The sequence below is a fragment of the Cervus canadensis genome, chromosome 14, assembly GCF_019320065.1.
Source record: "Cervus canadensis isolate Bull #8, Minnesota chromosome 14, ASM1932006v1, whole genome shotgun sequence".
NCBI lineage: Eukaryota > Metazoa > Chordata > Mammalia > Artiodactyla > Cervidae > Cervus > Cervus canadensis.
The window spans coordinates 45,769,126-45,788,084 of NC_057399.1; the positions used below are offsets into that span (position 1 = coordinate 45,769,126).

Sequence of the window (18,959 nt, forward strand, 5' to 3'; positions counted from 1 at the left end):
AGGCATTTAATAACCCTAACCCTAACCCTAACCTCTTTTCCATTTGATTCCCTTCCTAGACATACTGATTTATTTCCACCATTTCCAAACCCTCCTAAGTCATGACACCCCTGGCTGCCCTGAGAAGAGGTGACCAAGTTGAGCCCTGCTGTGGCTTCCGGCTCGTGGGTCTGCCCACAGCTCCCTTCTGTCCACCTCTCCTTATGCCAGAGCAACAACTCAACTGCAAGCAATGCGGGTGAGAGACCCGTGACTGACTGCCAGCTCCCCTGCTGGCCTTCTGGGGCAAAAGTTTCTACTACATCCAGAAGAGAAAGGAACCCAGTTGAGGAACATCCCAAGGTTCACAAATTACCTGTTTCCCAATGAGAAGGGAAAGTATGGCATTTCATAGTATGAAGAGCCTATGTGTACTTGATGTCTTCCATAGGTTTGTAATATCTCCTTGATTTTTACATGGACTTAAAGCTCAGCAATTATCCATATACACATTTGTACTGCCCTGCAGCTCCATCATGACACCATCATCAATTCCTATGAAAAGTGACCAGTTTTTGTCTTCTTCTTGACTTCCAGTATGAGAAGTCATTAAATTGAGTTAGAAACACTAAATCATTGTAATTATAGGAGAAAAAACTTGGTTCAGAACATTCTTCTTCCTTATTTACTTGAAGAGGTCAAAATTACATACACCAGATGGTTTAGTTCCCTTAAACAAAATTCTAATGTGTCAAAATGACTCTTTCAATGTATACTTGTGAACCAAAATCTAATGTTGAGGATTTAGGGTTTATAAAGCTCTAGACCTAATGATAAAGAGTCCCAGTAGCCCAGAATTATTAAACCCAAGAAAAAGGAACATGGTGGTTTATCTCTGTAAGCAATGATTAGGTCATAAAAATCAGACTTTCAGTCAGCCTCTTCTTTTTATTTAAAACATTTTTTTCTACTCTAAAGTGTAAATGTAAAATTAAGAAGATAATGAGAAGCATTACAAGGATACCACTAAAGATGTAGGTTCATATCTTCACAATGCTAATAGGATTGCTTGATACCATGAAGAGAATGGCAGCTTTAGAGCCAACCAGACCTGCATTCAAATCCCTGCTCTTCTGTTTCCTTGCTGTGTAGCCCTCAAGTACTCACTTCACCTCTAGGAGCCTTGTTTGTTTCACTGTAATGTAAATGTGGAAGGGAAGACAGAGTAGTTTTAAGATTCTATTTAAGGTAAATAAAATGTCCCTTCTTGGCCTTTAGGCTAAGATCAAGTTTGTGGGGTGGGGGTGGGGGGACTTCCTTGCTGGCTCAGTGGTAAAGAATCTTCTGCCCTTACAGAAGACTCATGTTTGATCCCTGCCAAGTCAAGAGATGCAGATTTGACCCCTGAGTAAGGAAGATCCCCTGGAGTAGGAGGAAATGGCAATCCACTCCAATATTCTCACCTGGAAAGTTTCACGGGCAGAGGAGTCCATGGGGTCACAGAATCAGATGCAAATGAGCGATTGAGCTTGCACACACAAGATGTTTCCTGCACACGGTTAAGAATGTAGCACTGGTTGTTGTGGTAGTTGTAGCTGTTATTATTAAAAACCAAATGGCAGCTATTGAGAGGAGAGAAGCAGGAATGCTTTCAGGGTGAAAGGAACCAAGCAAGATTATGAGGTCCAAGATTTGGATGCACCATGATGGATTTCATCTATTTGAAATAAGACCTCCATATTCTTTCCAGTGTCTTTTTATATCTAGGCAGAGAGTCTCCACATTCATGGTCATTGTCCATCATTTTCTTTGAACTCACTGAGAACAATATTCTTTCTAAGCTGCTGGCATTTTTCTCCCCTTCACCGTGGTATTTACTAACACTCTCTCTCAACACTAAAACTCCTTGTCATTCATGAGGTGGACATGAGGTGCTTTTATTGGTAATTCCCAGGGAGCTAAAAAAGGACCTGATCCACTTTTTTTTTTTTTTTTTGCTTCTTTAAACAGACCAAAAGATAAGCCTGGACACTGTAGATGTCATAGAACAAGTTTTCTCCAAATATTTGGGTGTTATATTTCTCCTCATTTTGATCCCCTCCCCCCAACACACCCAGGGTTCCCAGGTGGCTCTGTGGTAAAGAATCGGAAGACATCGGAAATGTTGGTTTGATCCCTGGGTCAAGAAGTTCCCCTGGAGGAGGAAATGGCAACCCACTCCAATATTCTTGCCTGGAAAATCACATGGACAGAAGAGCCTGACAGGCTACAATCCATGGGGCCACAAAGAGTCGGACATGACTGAGCGACTGGAACACACAGACACACACACTCCTAGACTTAGTTTAATTTCTAGCATCCTTAAAAGGACCTTAGCAAAATAATCTCTCTCCACGTCTAAACAAACTTCCTGGCCTTTTCATTTTTTTATGGAGCTTGTGTTCAAATGAAGTCCTCTTCTAATACCTTTCCAGCATGATAATCACACCTCCCAAGAGAGCTATCAGTTTTTGTGACCTGGGGGAAGAAAAAAAGCTTTCCAAAGACTGTGATTAATACTCCCTCCATAAACAAGCAATTAGATATCCTGTATCTGACACATAAGACTGAAAAATACTAATCTGTAGGCCATGCTCCCCTTCTGTGAAAGACATGGTATTGCTTCAGCTGTTTTTGCTTTAAAGTAGGGAATCGTATCACTGTTTATTCTAATTAGGAAAGACTGGGATGCTCCATGGGTCAGAATACTAGCATAATGTGAGATATTCTATAGCTTTCCTCTCATCTTTGCCCTTTGCAATGCTTCCAGATTTTCTGAGGAACATCTCATATTCTCATCCCAGTTCCAAAAACTGATATAGGGGTTAGCACCTGTTCCTTGTTTCTTTGTACCCGAGGTGTTTAATCGTTTCTAAACTCAGTAGGAAAAAAAAGTAAAATAAGGCTATCTAAAAAAAAAAAAAGCTGAAGCCCAAATCCATCAATTTCTCCTAGGTAAAGGGCACTTAGAACAATGCTAAGCTTGAAAATATTAGCGAAGACTTACGGCACGTGAATCTATGGACTCTTGCTTCTCTAACTGTCGCAATGGAGTTGGAGTAATAGGTGGTCCTCCAGGCTGTCCATGGAACTTCCTTTAGTATAAGAAATAGCCCAAGCCTTGCCTTTGCCCAACTGTTCAAATATTGCATGTCATTTGTCTTTGTAAAAGCAATGCGTTGTTCCTGTTGGATACTTTTCCTTCTCTTTCAGTTTGATTTTGTTTCCTCAACCTTGTACTTTTAAACTATTAAAGAATTATTAATAGTTTGAAAGAATTGCCTCACATTCCCCTCTTTTAAAAAAACAAAAGAGCTGTAATTCCCATAAACATATGTTTTATTTGAAGTAAATGCTTTTGTAATGTGAGTTGGTGCTTTTCAAAATTTGACTTCTGGACTCTCTACATTTGAATTGCCTTCATTTCTGGGCTTGAACTCAGGAATTTGCATTTCAGTGAGCTTCCCATTGGTAATTTTGCACATTAAGATCTATCAATCACTCAATTGCCAGGAAACTCCCAGTATGTTTTAGAGCAAGAGGAGCTCCTTAATTCTTTAGCTCTTTATTTCTCTTGACCAGTGACAGCACCTTTAGTTTTTTTGAAGCAGATTGCACTTATAATTTTCTTAGAACAAATTATCTATTTCTGAAGCTACATTGAAAAATTCATATAATTTTACCTGTTGTACCAGAGAGGGTGAAAATAAAAGAGGGTGAGGGAGTCAGTGGCTTGGGATACAGTCTTGCTAGAATCACACATTGAGACCTTGTCCTGTGGCCGCAGAACTGAAGTGATGATGGTGATGGTTTCTGCAAGGACCATTTGCTGGTTAGATGGTAAGATGGGTGATGCTGCTATTGCCCCTTCTCTCCCATTGCGGTCCTTGACACAACCTGAGACCATCATCACTACCACACATCCTTGTCCAAGCTACAAAGAGCCCAGAGGGCGCCCCTCCATCACACTAGTTCCTCTGCTTTGCCATTGTCTCCTGCAGATCCGCAGCTCGGGGCCCGAGAACAGTACAGTCCAGTTCATCTTCTATCAGCCTATCATCCACCGATGGAGGGAGACGGACTTCTTTCCTTGCTCAGCGACCTGTGGAGGAGGTAATTCTGTTCACTTAGTCCAAAAGCTCTTGGCATCCCTGAGGGAAGACTCGGCTGCTTTAAGAATAGAGTTGCTTTAGCATATGCAAGTGCTGTGTGGACCAGATTCTTTCTTTTCAATGGGGCCAAATCCTGAAGCCTTCCCTTGAGGTGAGGTAGATACCTCAGTCTAGATGCCCCATGCACATTTTCTGGCTGTAGAGTCCCATCAGAGGAAATAGTCTTTCCTTCTTTCCTTGATTCATTAAAGTTCAGAACAAGCAATGTCATAGCCTGGCAACAACTTAGTCTGGAGGCAATTTTGTTCATCTGAGAACAAACTATTCCTCTGGCTGAATGAACTTATCTATTCAGGAAACAGGTGAAGACTGTCTGTAATCTTCTGCATAATGCGATGTATCCAAGAAGATTCAGAGATTAATTTAAAGAAAATAGTTTATTACTATAAAAAAAAATCACTGCACTGTAGACTTAGGCTCAGTTATTTTTTCAGCTCTACCCCATCATCCATGCAATAAAAGGAATGCCACTTGCCTTATTTATACTTTAAAACACATCTCTCCTGAAAAGTCACCAGATGAATTCCCATGTCACTCCATCATGTCTGTAACATGAACAGTATTTTGTGTTACTGGAAAAGGTCCCCTCCCCACCTCTTTTCTTTAATGATTACTTAAATGGCTACATAATCATTTATTTTGATTATTTTATAATAATTTATTTAACTATATACTTACAGAAGATCATTCATTTCATTTAAACTTTTCTTTTATAATGTAATGAATAGCTTAATACCTAAGTGTTTTTCTCCTTTCAAATTATTTCCTTGGACTAAACTCATAAGAGTTTCAGAATTTTTGTGGCTATTGGCATATGTTACCAGAATTCTTTCCAGAAGGGTAATCAGCAGTCTATGAATATTTTAGTTTCCTTGCCAAGTGAGCCAGTATTTGTGGAGTACCTTTTTGAAAATTTTGGTAATTTAATGGTTATAAAATTGTATGTCTATTCCTTTAAAAATGAGCACATAAATTCTAGCTCCATCTTCATGAAAACCTGTTAATTGGCACTGTTTAAGTAACTAATCCACACATGTATAACTGTATTATTTTGACAAGAAAAAAGGATAGAACCTCAAAATGAAGACAAATGACTCTCCATTAATTCTCATAAAACTATAAGAACATATAAGTCATCTTTAGCTATGTTATCTATGTCTACATAATGTGAACAAACAGTTGAAAGTGAGGTTTTATAGAGCAGTGTTAGATTTTACCTTAAAAATAAGTGCTTTCCCTTGGTTGTTACATTATTATTAATTCAACATTTTAAACATTTCAATAAAATAATGTTTCCAGTTGCTCTGTCTATGCTACATAGAAAATTTGTTTAAGAAAGTGCCAATTACTTTGATGTTTATGGGAATATGTTGTTTTGATACATCTGTTAATGACTAACACAGGAAGCAGTTTCAAAAAAAGAAATCTAAGAAATTATTTTTCTTTCTTTCTTTTTTTTTTTAATAAAAGCCATGTTTTGAGAGAATAGCAGTTCAGTAATAGGCCTGTTGTGACAATTTCACATAGGGCTGTTGTTGGAGTGCAATTACAGTAACCTTGATAATCATCTCGTCCCATCACTTCATGGGAAATAGATGGGGAGACGGTGGAAACCGTGTCAGACTTTATTTTTGGGGGCTCCAAAATCACTGCAGATGGTGACTGCAGCCATGAAATTAAAAGACGCTTACTCCTTGGAAGGAAAGTTATGACCAACCTAGACAGCATATTAAAAAGCAGAGACATTACTTTGCCAACAAAGGTCTGCCTTGTCAAGGCTATGGTTTTTGCAGTGGTCAAGTATGGATGTGAGAGTTGGACTGTGAAGAAGGCTGAGCGCCGAAGAATTGATGCTTTTGAACTGTGGTGTTGGAGAAGACTCTGGAGAGTCCGTTGGACTGCAAGGGGATCCAACCAGTCCATCCTAAAGGAGATCAGTCCTGGGTGTTCATTGGACGGACTGATGCTGAAGCTGAAGCTGAAACTCCAGTACTTTGGCCACCTCCTGTGAAGAGTTGACTCATTGGAAAAGACCCTGATGCTGGGAGGGATTGGGGGCAGGAGGAGAAGGGGATGACAGAGGATGAGATGGCTGGATGGCATCACCGACTCGATGGGCATGAGTTTGAGTAAGCTCCGGGAGTTGGTGATGGACAGGGAGGCCTGGTGTGCTGCGATTCACGGGGTCGCAGAGAGTCGGACACGACTGAGTGACTGAACTGAACTGAACTGATAATGGCTTACTATATAATAAGGCAATTAATGTTAGACTCATATATAAGTCAAACACTTTGGGCTTTATTTTCCTCACATCTAAGTGAAAAAGTAGAACCAGCAACAGTTCACAAATGTGTTGAGCTCTCAAATCCTTTCTTCAAAGGAAAATTGTGTTAGGAAGCCAGATAAAGGAGCATTGCTCAGAGATCTGGAGGATGTAGAAACAAGCCTCTGGTTGCTCATACAGTAAAGAAGATCCCTGGGTCGTAAAGATCCCCTGGAGGAGGTAATGGTAACCCTCTCAAGTATTCTTGCCTGGAGAATTCCATGGACAGAGGAGCCTGGTTGGCTAGAGAGTCGGACACAACTGAGCAACTAACACTTCCCTCACACTTCATGGACCATAGTTTGAAAATCTCTGAGGAAATGATCTCTAAATTCCTTTATATGTTTCTAGTTCCAGATTCAACTAGTTGAATATTTTGCTAAGTCTTAAGAATTGCTACATCAAATACCTTGTGAAACTTTAGAAAACACAATTACCTGACCATTTTGGTCTTTCATTTCATTTTTGTTCTAAGTTTTCATTTCACACACTCTAGAAGAGCTTCCCAGCTGCATTTTTAAGCTGACAAATTATGGTTTTTAAAAATCATAATCTCACATTCAGAGTTTACTTACTGCTTGTGCCCACATTTTACTACATGATAAAATTCTGTCCTTAAGTAGAAATGGTTTTCTGGAAACCTTATAAAATAATTAGCTTGTCATCAGATTATCTGCTTGAAGTATAATGTAATTGAAAAACAGAAGTATATTTACTTTTATAAAATATCGTTTTGCTTTTTGATTTTCTTATGAGACAAAAAATTAAGTGGAACATGTGTTTTTAGCCATTACTTTCCATACTTTTCATCCTTACAGTAAAGTTGTTAAAAGCTCTTTATTTAGGTCTTTAATGAACAATTAATTTTTGTGGGTGGTCTGAGAACACAGCCTCAAGTCAGGAAATCTGGTTTATAAGTCTCCCTCTGATTTCCTGAAATCTTTTGCAAGACTTTAAACCACTCTAAATCTGACTTTCTAACACATATTTAACAACAACAGTATTCAACCGCTGTCCAGGGGGAATACATTTTGGAGTTGATGAGGGTTAGACTGATACAAAAGCCCTAACTTTAAAAAATACTCCATCTACATTTACTTTTCACCCCAAGAATCTAAGTCTTCATCACCATACCACCAGAAATTCATAGGACAAAAAAGAAGCAGGTAGGAAAACTAATACATATTATGAGTAGAATTCAGTATTATTCAGCAGCATGATTTCTTTTTTTTTTTTTTTAAACAGAGGATTTCTCTAAACAGTGGAAATTTGCACATGTAAATCAAGAAATATTGGCTACACAGTTAGAAATGGCAAAGGATTTTGAAATAAAAATTGAACAGTAGGAAATTTTTTGTTTTTGTTTTGGTTGTTTAGGAAAACTTGAGATTTCATGATGAGTACTGTTTAGGTCTTAGTCATCAGTTTACATCCATTCAGTCCATTCAGGTTGAATTTAGGCAGTGGAAAACATGTGTTTCCAGGTAGGTAGCTGATTCTATATTATGGGTCACCACTGACCAAGAGGAACAGTGTTGGGATTTTTTTTTTTTTTAATTTAGGAGTTTATTCACCCTGATGCCCCAAGTACAAGGGAGGCAGTTTTGCACCCTCATATGAGATGGTTTGTAAATAAATATCTTTTGGATACAGAATTCTATGTTAGACTTTTAGATTATATAAAGCAAATTAATAAAAATAGTTCTTATGGTAATCTTATAGCTTTACCCTTACGTAGTTCAAACCTTATGGTATCATTTAATTATTAAAAGTTGAGTGGAAAAACATAGCATTTGAGGCCTGTAAAAATTAAAGAGCCTTCCATTTATCTCTCATTGGCCCTGAAAATGACTTGGAGCACTGGGAAAGAATTTTCATTAATATGAGATGAACAAAATAGCCTAAGGGAATACATTGCATTGATGTATACATTGAAACTTGCCCAAATGGCTTGATACCACAGGTTACCAGCTGACATCGGCTGAGTGTTACGATCTTCGGAGCAACCGTGTGGTTGCTGACCAGTACTGTCACTATTACCCCGAGAACATCAAACCCAAGCCTAAGCTTCAGGAGTGCAACTTGGATCCTTGTCCAGCCAGGTCAGTCACATTTACCAGTTTGTTTACTGTAAACATAAATCAAGTTCAAATAAGCTTCTTGAATTAAAAAGCGTTTAGTTAAAAATAAGTAAGTGCTGCTGCCCAGTGTCCATTCTTAGTCGTGGGTTATTAGGACCCATGCCTCTTACTCTTGCTGCCGTAGAATGCCATCTCAGGGTCCATGGGTTTTCCATTGGTATTGCTGCAGGTAAAGCACTCTGCAGAGACATTTTCTCTTCTGATTTCATTTCATTCTGGTTACTTGTTTCTACTCTTAACAAATGTGATGGTACAGTGTTCTCAGGATTCTTTGAGATGATCAGAGCAGACCGTATTTCAGGGTCACAGTTGACCCATTTTAGCCTGTGGTGGGCCACATCAATGAACCAGAATAAAAATCAGCCTTAGAACAGTTCTTCCACATTTAAATAAACTCAGCCTTTGTTAAATAGAAAGCAGGGCTTATTTCTAATAGATTTTTTTAAAGGTCTTTTTAATTAGAAGTCCTAAAGAAACACTTGACACTTTGCACATATGTTTACTTTGGGGAAACCATAGTTGGCCCTCAGTTATTTGCAGGATCAAGATTCAGACTGATGAATGAAATATTCCAGATGATAAGTAGTCATAGAAGTATGAGTCAGGAATATTTTCATGGTGAACATTTGTCTTTTTAATTTCAACACTTCCTGGTAGTTCTCTTTGTTAATATGGCTTACTCATCCTCAACAAGTGGGAAAGGATGTATGAAAACTCTTCTCCTACAAAACTCATCATGTAGACCGAAAGAGAATCCTTTCTAAGAGCCTTGGATTTCTGAGGAATACCTCAGTTTGTTTGTTTTTTTAAATCATAGCTTACTAATTATATATTCATAAAACTTTGAATAGGTGAACTACTACATGAGCCAAGTGGATGAAAATTACTCTATCTTTGAATTGTAGGCAATTTGAGTTTTTTTTTTCTGCTGTTAATTTTCTAAAGTATGTTTTCTTGTATTATTTCTGCCTCACATTCAGAAATTCTAAATTCTACATGTGATGTGAAATTTCTAATGTTAATTTACTCATAGAAATCATATTATCCAGCTGGTAAAAGGGAGAAGGCAATGGCAACCCACTCCGGTACTCCTGCCTGGAAAATCCCACGGATGGTGGGCTGCAGTCCATGGGGTCGCTATGACTCAGACACGACTGAGCGACTTCACTTTCACTTTTCACTTTCATGCATTGGGGAAGGAAATGGCAACCCACTCCAGTGTTCTTGACTGGAATCCCAGGGACAGGGGAGCCTGGCGGGCTGCCATCTATGGGGTCGCACAGAGTCGGACACAACTTATGCAACTTAGCAGCAGCAGCAGCAGCAGCTGGTAAAAGTGAACTCAAAATAACAGGTTTTCATTAAAGAAATAGAAGAATAGATATTTTATAAATATATAATTTAGGTGAAGTTTAATTTTGCTTCATATTCCACCAGAAAATTACATTTTAAAGATTGGATATGGTATAAAAACTAAATGAGGTGTGAAAATTTTGTTTGGACCCCTTTATTTTGGAAATATTAAGGATATGAGGTATTTTAGCCAAGATAATTCTAGCTCATGCAATTCAACCCTAGTTTAAAGTTTTCTACTTATTATATGCATCTTTATCCATATCTATACCAGGAGGACCAGTGAGTGAAAAGCATAATTATCTCAATTCAAACAGGTTGACTTAGCCAAAGAGAGATTTTGAAGCTCTTATACATAGTTCCAAGAAAATTTATGTATGTATTTCTAGGAGAAATGAAGGATTCACTTCCCATAATTGCATGTAAAGCTTTTCCCCTCTACTAAAAAAAAACTTCAGTGAAGAGATGGTCATGAGAAACAGCTGTGAAATAAAAGCATTTTTTAACAATTTTAAGAAACATGTTTATAGTCAGAAAAAAATCTACTCATTTTTTTCTGGCTTCTGATTTTTACCCATCTTTTCTGTTGGAGTAATATTTTTGGCCTATTTCTTATTATTCAAGAGCAAAAGGCTATTCTACATTGAAGGAATTTTGTAAAATTGATGCTTTTTCTATGTCTGTGTTATTTTAAAACATCTAATACAGCACATGTATAAATGTTAGGACAGGTGGCTATTAAAAAAGAGAGAAAAAGAAGTGGGAAAAGGAGAAAGGAAAAATAAGAAGTGAATGTCAGGATGCTGCTTTTTTATTACAGAGGTAATTAAAGAAAGCTGTAAAAATTAAGACTGAGCAGAAAGAGAAGTTTAAGAGAAAACTGCTTTAGGAAATGTAGATACTCTAGTCTGAGGGTAAGATAGTGCACAATTGCTATGAAATTCACTGAACTCATTTAAACACCTGGGATCAAAGCAACCTTTCTGAATTTCGAGAAAAAATAAGAAGTGATAGTCTGAGGAAAGGAGTTAAAGAAAGTCAATAAGTCTGCCTTCCCATCAGACATAGCAGAATCAAACACTCAAAGAACTGTTTTCTAATTATAGATTTAACTGTCTAATAGTGACACTAAGGGCTTCCCTGGTGTCTCAGACGGTAAAGAATCTGCCTGCAATGTGAGAGACCCAGGTTCAATCCCTAGTTTGGGAAGATCCCCTGATGAAGGGAATGGCTACCTACTCCAGGTATCCTTGCCTGGAGAATCCCATGGATTCTTCCATGGACAGAGCAACCTGGCAGGTTATAGTCCCTGGGGTCGCAAAGAGTAAGACAGGACTGAGCGACTAACACTTTCGCTTTTCTAGTGACATTAAACCAACACCTTTATTGGTGACAATAAACTAAAATCTTTGTGTCCAAACTTAGAAGCCCCTAAAAGGGAAAACACAAGATGTATTTAGAACAGATATAAAGTCACATATTTTGGAATCAAAAGAAATTTATTAGTCATTGAGATAGTTCTTTACTTTTCCTGTATTAGACTAGGATTGTTAGCCTATTATTTGAAAGCAAATTCACATTTAGGTAGCCACATTTATTCCCTGTCAAGATTGGGAAGTACCATGGACAGCAAAAAGACCCTGCTAGACCTTATTTTTCTCACCCACTAGTGGGGGGTGAGAAAGTTATTTGTTGCATTAAATTAGTGATTTTCCAACTGTGCCTATAAGCTGTTGTTCCATGGAGTTGCTTCATTAAATTTCATTTTATATATTTTGAAGTATCTTTAAACAATAACTCACAAAAACTATACTCAAACATAAACTAATTTTAACTTGTTCAGGCTAAGCTAAATTGTAAAAATTGTTGCAGCAATAGTAAAAATATTTCACTACCAAAGGAAATACTTTTTGCCCTCATTATTAAGTTCTTCTATTAGGATCTGTTTAATTGAAAAAAAATATCCTAAGATTAAGGTGAGCTATAAAAATTGTTAGCATTAGCAACTGCTTCTCTGGAATAAGAATTTTCTCATTACTACACATATAAAACCAAAATAACTCAGAAATAAACAGGATGTGATAACCATTACTATAACCCTTAACGCCCAATTTTTCTGTTTATCAGAATAGCCTCACTGTCCTCATTAATTTGCTTTATAATTAGTAGATGTTATATATTTGAACTAATGAATGACATTACTTACTCATTTCGTTCACCAACAACATCCATAGGTCTCCCTGGTTGTAGATGGATTCATCTAGTCATTCTTGGGGCTAAAGAGATGGTTGACGTATAGTCTATTCTTTCCAAAATAATTTTTATGTTTTCATGGCTTTTTTTCTGATCCTTCATGCACTAAATCAGAAATTTTGATAAGTTAAAAGACTATAATGAAAACAATAAAATTCACTAATAATTTCCAGTTGCCACAGATAATCACTATTAACGCTTTTGCTAGATTTCTTTCCAGTTTTATCTATAGCTCATAACATAGGTAAGGTCATTCTTATATGATAGATGCTTAGAATTCAATGACTTAACATTCTTGGTTTCCATTATTCAAAAGCAAACCTGAATGTTTGTGACACGTAGTAACTTGACATTTTGCTGAGACAGGAATTTGAATTCCTCTCACTGTACAACCAACAATTGCGCTTACCTGGTGGCCAGCTGCTCCATCCCAGAAAAGCTGTATTGCTCTCTGCTGGTGTCGTTTATACACTTTAATGACGTGATAAAATACTTTGTTTCCAGGCCAAAGACAGTCTCAAAAAGGAAGCCAGAGCAATGCTTATAATGAGAAGGAAGAGAAAGTGAAGTTAAAAATTTAATGACATTTAGCTAAAATGAAGACTGTTTCTCACTGGTGCCTCAGAGCTATGGCATCTCATCATATACTAATCTCATCAAATACTGTATACACATATGCTGTATGTTTTGGTAATGGTCCCTACATGGGCACTCCCAGAAGTCCAGAGGCATGTCACTTCTGGATATCAGAGATCTGGGCATGTTTAACTTGCAGGAACCTGGTGGGCTACAGCCCATGGGTCTCAAAGAATCAGACACGACTGAGCACGCTGCTTCATTGACTGAACACTATAGTTCCTAAGATGCTTGTAATCTTATCAAATATAAAATCCTTGTGCTTGTCATGCTATAATCATAGCTTCCATTTTACACAAGGGAAAATTGTGGTTGTTGTTTAACACAGTGCCTGATGCTTTATGCAATAGTTTGTGTGATTGTTGCTTCTTGGTCGAAGGGTAAAGTCGATCATGTGGCCAGAAAGTTTCCAAGTGTATGCCTGTGGTTCAGCAAAAACTAAAAAGGCATAGTTTTAGTTCCACTAATAAGCACCTTATGTTTTCTGAGTGGCTTTCAGTGTAAAAAAGAAAATGCTACATTTGGCCATATGTATCTCAGTCTAGGAGACTGGTGAGACTGTTAAGGCTGTCTGGGGGAAATTGTGCAAGACATTGTTTGTGAGAAGATCAGAGAACCACCTTTTCAGATTTTTTTTTTTTTTTTTTTTGGCACAGACTTCTGCTTTTCTCTCCAAGGCAGTAATGAAGGGGGCTTAAATTGGCAAGGGTTGTTCAAGCGAAAAATGCTCTCACTCATCACACTATCATGGTCACAGTCATTAGCAAACAAATCTGTTTTTTGCTAAAACTACATCCAGATTCTCCCTCCCCTCAAGGAATTCAGAGCAACAGTCCTAAGCAAATGCCCAAACTTGTATACCCCAAGCTGCAGTTCTTGGTTGAGTTCAACTGGACTTTTTTTGTCCAGCTCCATTTAATTTGACAGCAAATTGCGTAAGTCACCCCTGGCCATGGACCAAAGTGTGAACAAAAGCTCAGAATTGAATCCTAATGCAACTGAAATCCTGAGGCAAGAGAAATCTGCATCGTGAGTGGCAGTATGTGCAGTGGACGTGTAAAACCCACTTGGTGACTGACTAGTCCAGTGGTCATTACGGTACCATGGCGACTAGGAAGGCAGCTCTGGAGCGACACAGCTTGGCTTGAGATCCTGGCTCTGTCACTTACTGGTTTGAGTAGTCTTTGGTGAATTACTTGTTCTCACTAAGCCTCAGTTTTCTCGTCCTCTGAAGGATAATAGCTACTTACCTCATAGAGTTGTCATGAGGAATAAATGGTGTAATACATTTAAAGAGCTTAGCAGAGTGCCTGACACATGATAAGCACTCAATAAATATTAGTGGCTGCAGCTATTATGGCTAAGATCACAGTTATGATAATGTTGATGTTACTTCAGAGAAACTCCTAAACTCACCAAAAAATCAGCTTTCTCCTCCATGAAAGGAGTTGGAACTCTAAAATTGTATCTGGGTCTATAAAGGTAGTCCTTTGTTGTTGTTTTAGCAACAAGAGGCGCAAATTCCTAGGAAGTAGCTTCCTGAAAGCAATTCATATTTATCAGATTTTTTAATAAACATGACCCTGAGAAATTAAGATAATTAGCAACTCCTAAAATCCCAATGTGTCATTATCTAAAATCCCCACTTAACCACTTAACCATCTGTGAGACATTGCCATTTAATCTGTGTGGGGTTTATGCCTTGTCCATCTCCAAAAAGGGAGAACTCAGTGTAAGGGCTAAAAAGCAGTTTAGTCAGTAAGCAGTTAAAGTATAATGAAATGTTTTCCTAGTCACGAAGCTCTTGTTTTATTAAAATAGGTAAATTATCTAGAGAAGTGACAACTTCCTTCTTTTCTCTCAGCCTCATTTAAATATACTACTTTAAGTAGCTAATGAATAAGCAATAAAAAATACCATTGTAAAAATCTCATTTGCACTTTCATGCATTTATGATGAGATAAATAAAGCAGAGTTCTGTTGCTATTTAGAGAGCATCATCATACCCTTCCCAAGTTTATAAACCTCCTACCCATCATCAGACAATCAGCTCTTAACTCATTTATTGGGACAATTCAGTTATTCCACCAAGCCAGCTCATCACTAATAATAATGATCACTTTGTATATGTAAAGTATAATTATTTATGCAGTTCTTTTAATTAACTCGTAAGTGAATAGAACAGGTATTATCATCCTTCTCATTTTTAACTTCTTTCTATCAGTTTGGCTTTATTGGCCTTACTAACTTTACTGAATTTCCCTAGGCCTTAGCTTTGCCATCTGTCAAATGAATGTAGTATACCTATCATAGAGTAACTATAAGGAGTAAATAGAATGATGCATGTAAAGCTCCTTGCAGGATGCCAAGCACTCAACAAAATTCAGTAATCGTTACTGAGAACCAATCCTACAAAATGGCTTCTTGCCAACGTTGCTTCTACTTGAAGTGTCCACAGTGCTTTCACAGCCTTTATCTCTATTCAGTTTTACCTTCTCTGGGGGGCTAGTATGACAAAGATAATCATCTGTATTTACAGACAAAAAACTAAAGCCCAAAGAGGTTATGAAACCTCCTCCAAGTCAGGGTGGGCAAAGAAAAGCTGGGTCATGAACCTAAGTGCCTCCACATCCAGAGAACCTCCTGTATTACATGAACTCTGATCACCTGATTGCTGGTGTTGGATGATGCCTTCAGCAACTCATGAGATCTGGTTTAAGCCCACTATAGACCTCCACAGCCAGCACAGCACTGCCAATCATATCAAGGCAAAACTTGGTACCCTGGATCTTTGAATTGACCACATATGCCGATTAAGCAAGCCTCTTTTGTGTAAGTGTAAATACTGATATTTACTCAAATCAAACAATTAGCAAATCACTTAGGTCAATATGAGAAGACCTAAACAAAGTCCAGGGAAATATTAGTCCCTCTTATTTAAAAGCAATTCTGAAATTACATTCATTAATATCAAGAACATTTAACCATGGAAGTATAGTTGTGAGAAAATTATGATATTTTGGATCAAATGATCAAAAACTCTCTAATAGTTGGTCCTATAGCAAAAAATGAATATATGTGTTTAAGATGTTTTCAGATCCTGGACAATGAAGCAGGGTTCTTTTGGTCTGGTATTTAAGGTATATGAATGTTGACTGGTAGGTACCAAGTTGAAAAAAGTTTTTAACCTATTTATAGAATGTTTCCTTGTTTTCTAGATCCTAATTTGCCTCTCTAAATGACAGGGAAACCTGCAGTGTTTCATAAAGTAACCAAATTTCAAATAGGAGAGCTTTTGAGTTAAGTACCTAGTTTAGTGGTTTTCAGTCTGTGGACCACAGAACTCTGAATTCTGTCCTCAGCAGCCAGTACAAACGGAACAGATAAGATAGAGCTCCGAGAGATAGGTTTCCAGGCACTTGTTCTTCATCATAAAACTCCTGACTTCATGCAATACTTAGATTTTGCAGAAGACCAATGCAGAAGTCCAAATGTAATGTACTCAAAGTCACTCAGAAAGATAGTTAACAGAGTAGAGAACAGAGCTTGTATCTCCCAATTCCTCAGGGGGCCCCTGTCCTCATTACGCCATGCTATTTTGTATTCTGCCACTCATGAGAAAGCAGATGCTTGAGTCTCTTCCAACTTTTTATTACTTTTCTCCTCCCCCATTATAAACAGTTGCTTAGGAAGAGATTGGTTTCTATTGCCTTGTAGTTGTTGAGAGATTACTCTCTTCTGTGCCAGAACTGTTCCCACCACCCACAGTTTCATTCATCTTTTTACTGAGTACCAATCCTGTGCCAAGTTCTGTGCTTGGTACCATGGCGAAGGCAAAGTTAAGTCAGCCAGAATCTGGACCACAACACTGCCCAGAGGAAGTTGAGTTGTACGGTTACAAAACAGCATGCTCTCTGAAAAGACACATGAGACAAACAGGGAAGAGAAGATTGTTTTAAAAACTGTCATAGCTGTTTCTGGAAGATGCCCAATAGAAGAGATGTAGAGTCTAGCCAAGCAGCTTAGAAACACCATTGCCATTCATCTATCTTCCTCTGTCCCAGGTCACCCAATCACCCCTACCTGCCAGAGCAGCCAAACCAGTCTCTAAAATAGTATGCCCTTCACACAGGTGACAGAGCTGGCAAAAAACAAGGAGTGGGACTAGAGATGTGCGTCATCTTTAGTGCAACTTGTTTAGGAGTTTTTTTTAACCTTGTTCATTTGCTTTCTTTCATTCAGGATGGAAGTTGTATTGCTTGCTTTTGTGTATGCACGTCAATGGCATGATTTCATTGGCTGATTATTTACTAATTGCCTCTGTGCAGAGAACTGTGTTAAAAGATAGAGTAAAGAACCAACATGGATTTTGTCCCATAGTGTTAAACTGAAGAAAACATTTTCATGGTTAAAAGTTAGTAGACAGTTAGAAGTGATGAGGGGAACTTGTGCTATGAAAGAGGAAGAGAGAATTGTCTGGCTACATGTTGAGAGGAAACATAAGGACAGGCTTTAGAACAGGTAGCACTTATTTCACCAGGTGTTATGGACATCACTGGGAAATAAATTATCTGTTGCTATGACAACAGTGAGCTGGACTGGAGCAGGCAGTGCCTGCAGGCAGAGAAAGCTGTTAGGAGGATAATGCAAAGGGGCCTAGATTCATGTCAGAGAGATATATTTGGCAGACATCACAACTGGAAGAACTCAGTGTCTGTAGGGGACATGGGAAAGAGAGGAAGCAACGATGTCCCACGGTACCCAGCCAGGGTGGATGGGAGAAGGGCAGTGTTCTGAACAGTAACAGTGATCACAGGAGAAGAGACAGTTTGCAGGGGAAGATAATGAATTGTCTGAAAACAGTGAGTTTGACAAAGTGAGAGCACATCCAGCTGTCAGAATGTCAGAAATGAGGCTCTGCAGCCCCAGAGAAGAGACAAGAGGTTTTGAGAGAGGCATTGGAAGGGAGTGTTGAAGCCATGAAAGTGGCTCCTTATGATCCATTTCCAGAAGATCCCAGAACCTGGCAAATTAGATGCTCATGGAATTAATAGTTATATTAGGGCTTTTCTTGGAAAGAAAGATTTATCACAATAAGTAAATTTCACACCTGAGTAGTGTGAGCCTGAATATGGCTTGATTTTTAAAGTCAAGAATATTGTTCTAAAATAGCTCCTGAGATGGTTTCAGGACACAGACTCAATCATCTTTAAATGACATGTGGGAATTGAGATGACAGCCTCATTTCATCCATTTATATCATGCTTTCAAATGTTTCTGTCTTTTGCTTTCTCAGAGCTTAATTTTGTTTTACTTAAATGTTCTAATTCCTGAAAATAGAGAAGCATAAAAAGGAAGAAAGGGAAGAAAACACTCTTAATCCAAACACCAGGAACTAACAACTGTTTTCAGTCCTTTTCTAATATATTTGTACAAACATACATACTCATATATATAGACTTTACAAAAATGATTATATAGACAATATATACATAAGTTTTCTTTATATTGTGGATTATATTGTCTATTCTATTTTGTACTGGATTTTTTCAGTTGACATTGCATTTGAACATTTTCCATGTCATTAAAAATTGGTTGAAAAGGCTTCATGTTATATACTGCATACTATTTCTTTCTATGAATTTGCCGTAACAGGAAGCATTCTAGTGTCATTGGACACAAGCTGTGAAAGGATGATGTGCAAGTCTTTCTTCTACTTATACCACATGAGTTCATGGTGATCCCTTCTTCATCCTAATCTTCTCTTCCCATCACGACCCCTGATTTGGGGGACTTCAGATGGAATTGGGTCACTGTCCTACATGACCCGAAAGTACATGAGCAGTCAGAATAGTGAAGGCAATGGAGAGAGCAGTCAGAATAGTGAAGGCAATGGAGAATGAATGGTTTTACCCCCAAACCAACTGTTCATTGTATTTTCCCTTGTGATCATTTTTTTTAAATTATTTTTGCCTCCTTCCCCACCCCCTCATATATTCAGACACATGTCTGAATACATACATATATATGCGTGCACACACATGCACGTGCAAAGCAAGACCT

At 38.0% G+C, this 18,959-nt stretch overlaps 1 protein-coding gene across 1 annotated transcript in view; it reads left to right on the forward strand.

Moving 5' to 3' along the window:
- ADAMTSL1 (ADAMTS like 1) overlaps positions 1 to 18,959 on the forward strand; it is a 505,479-nt gene that overhangs the window by 226,988 nt on the left and 259,532 nt on the right. Inside the window, 2 exon segments of the mRNA XM_043486937.1 lie at positions 4,020 to 4,131; positions 8,477 to 8,615. Of these exon segments, the coding sequence (XP_043342872.1) occupies positions 4,020 to 4,131; positions 8,477 to 8,615 (251 nt within the window).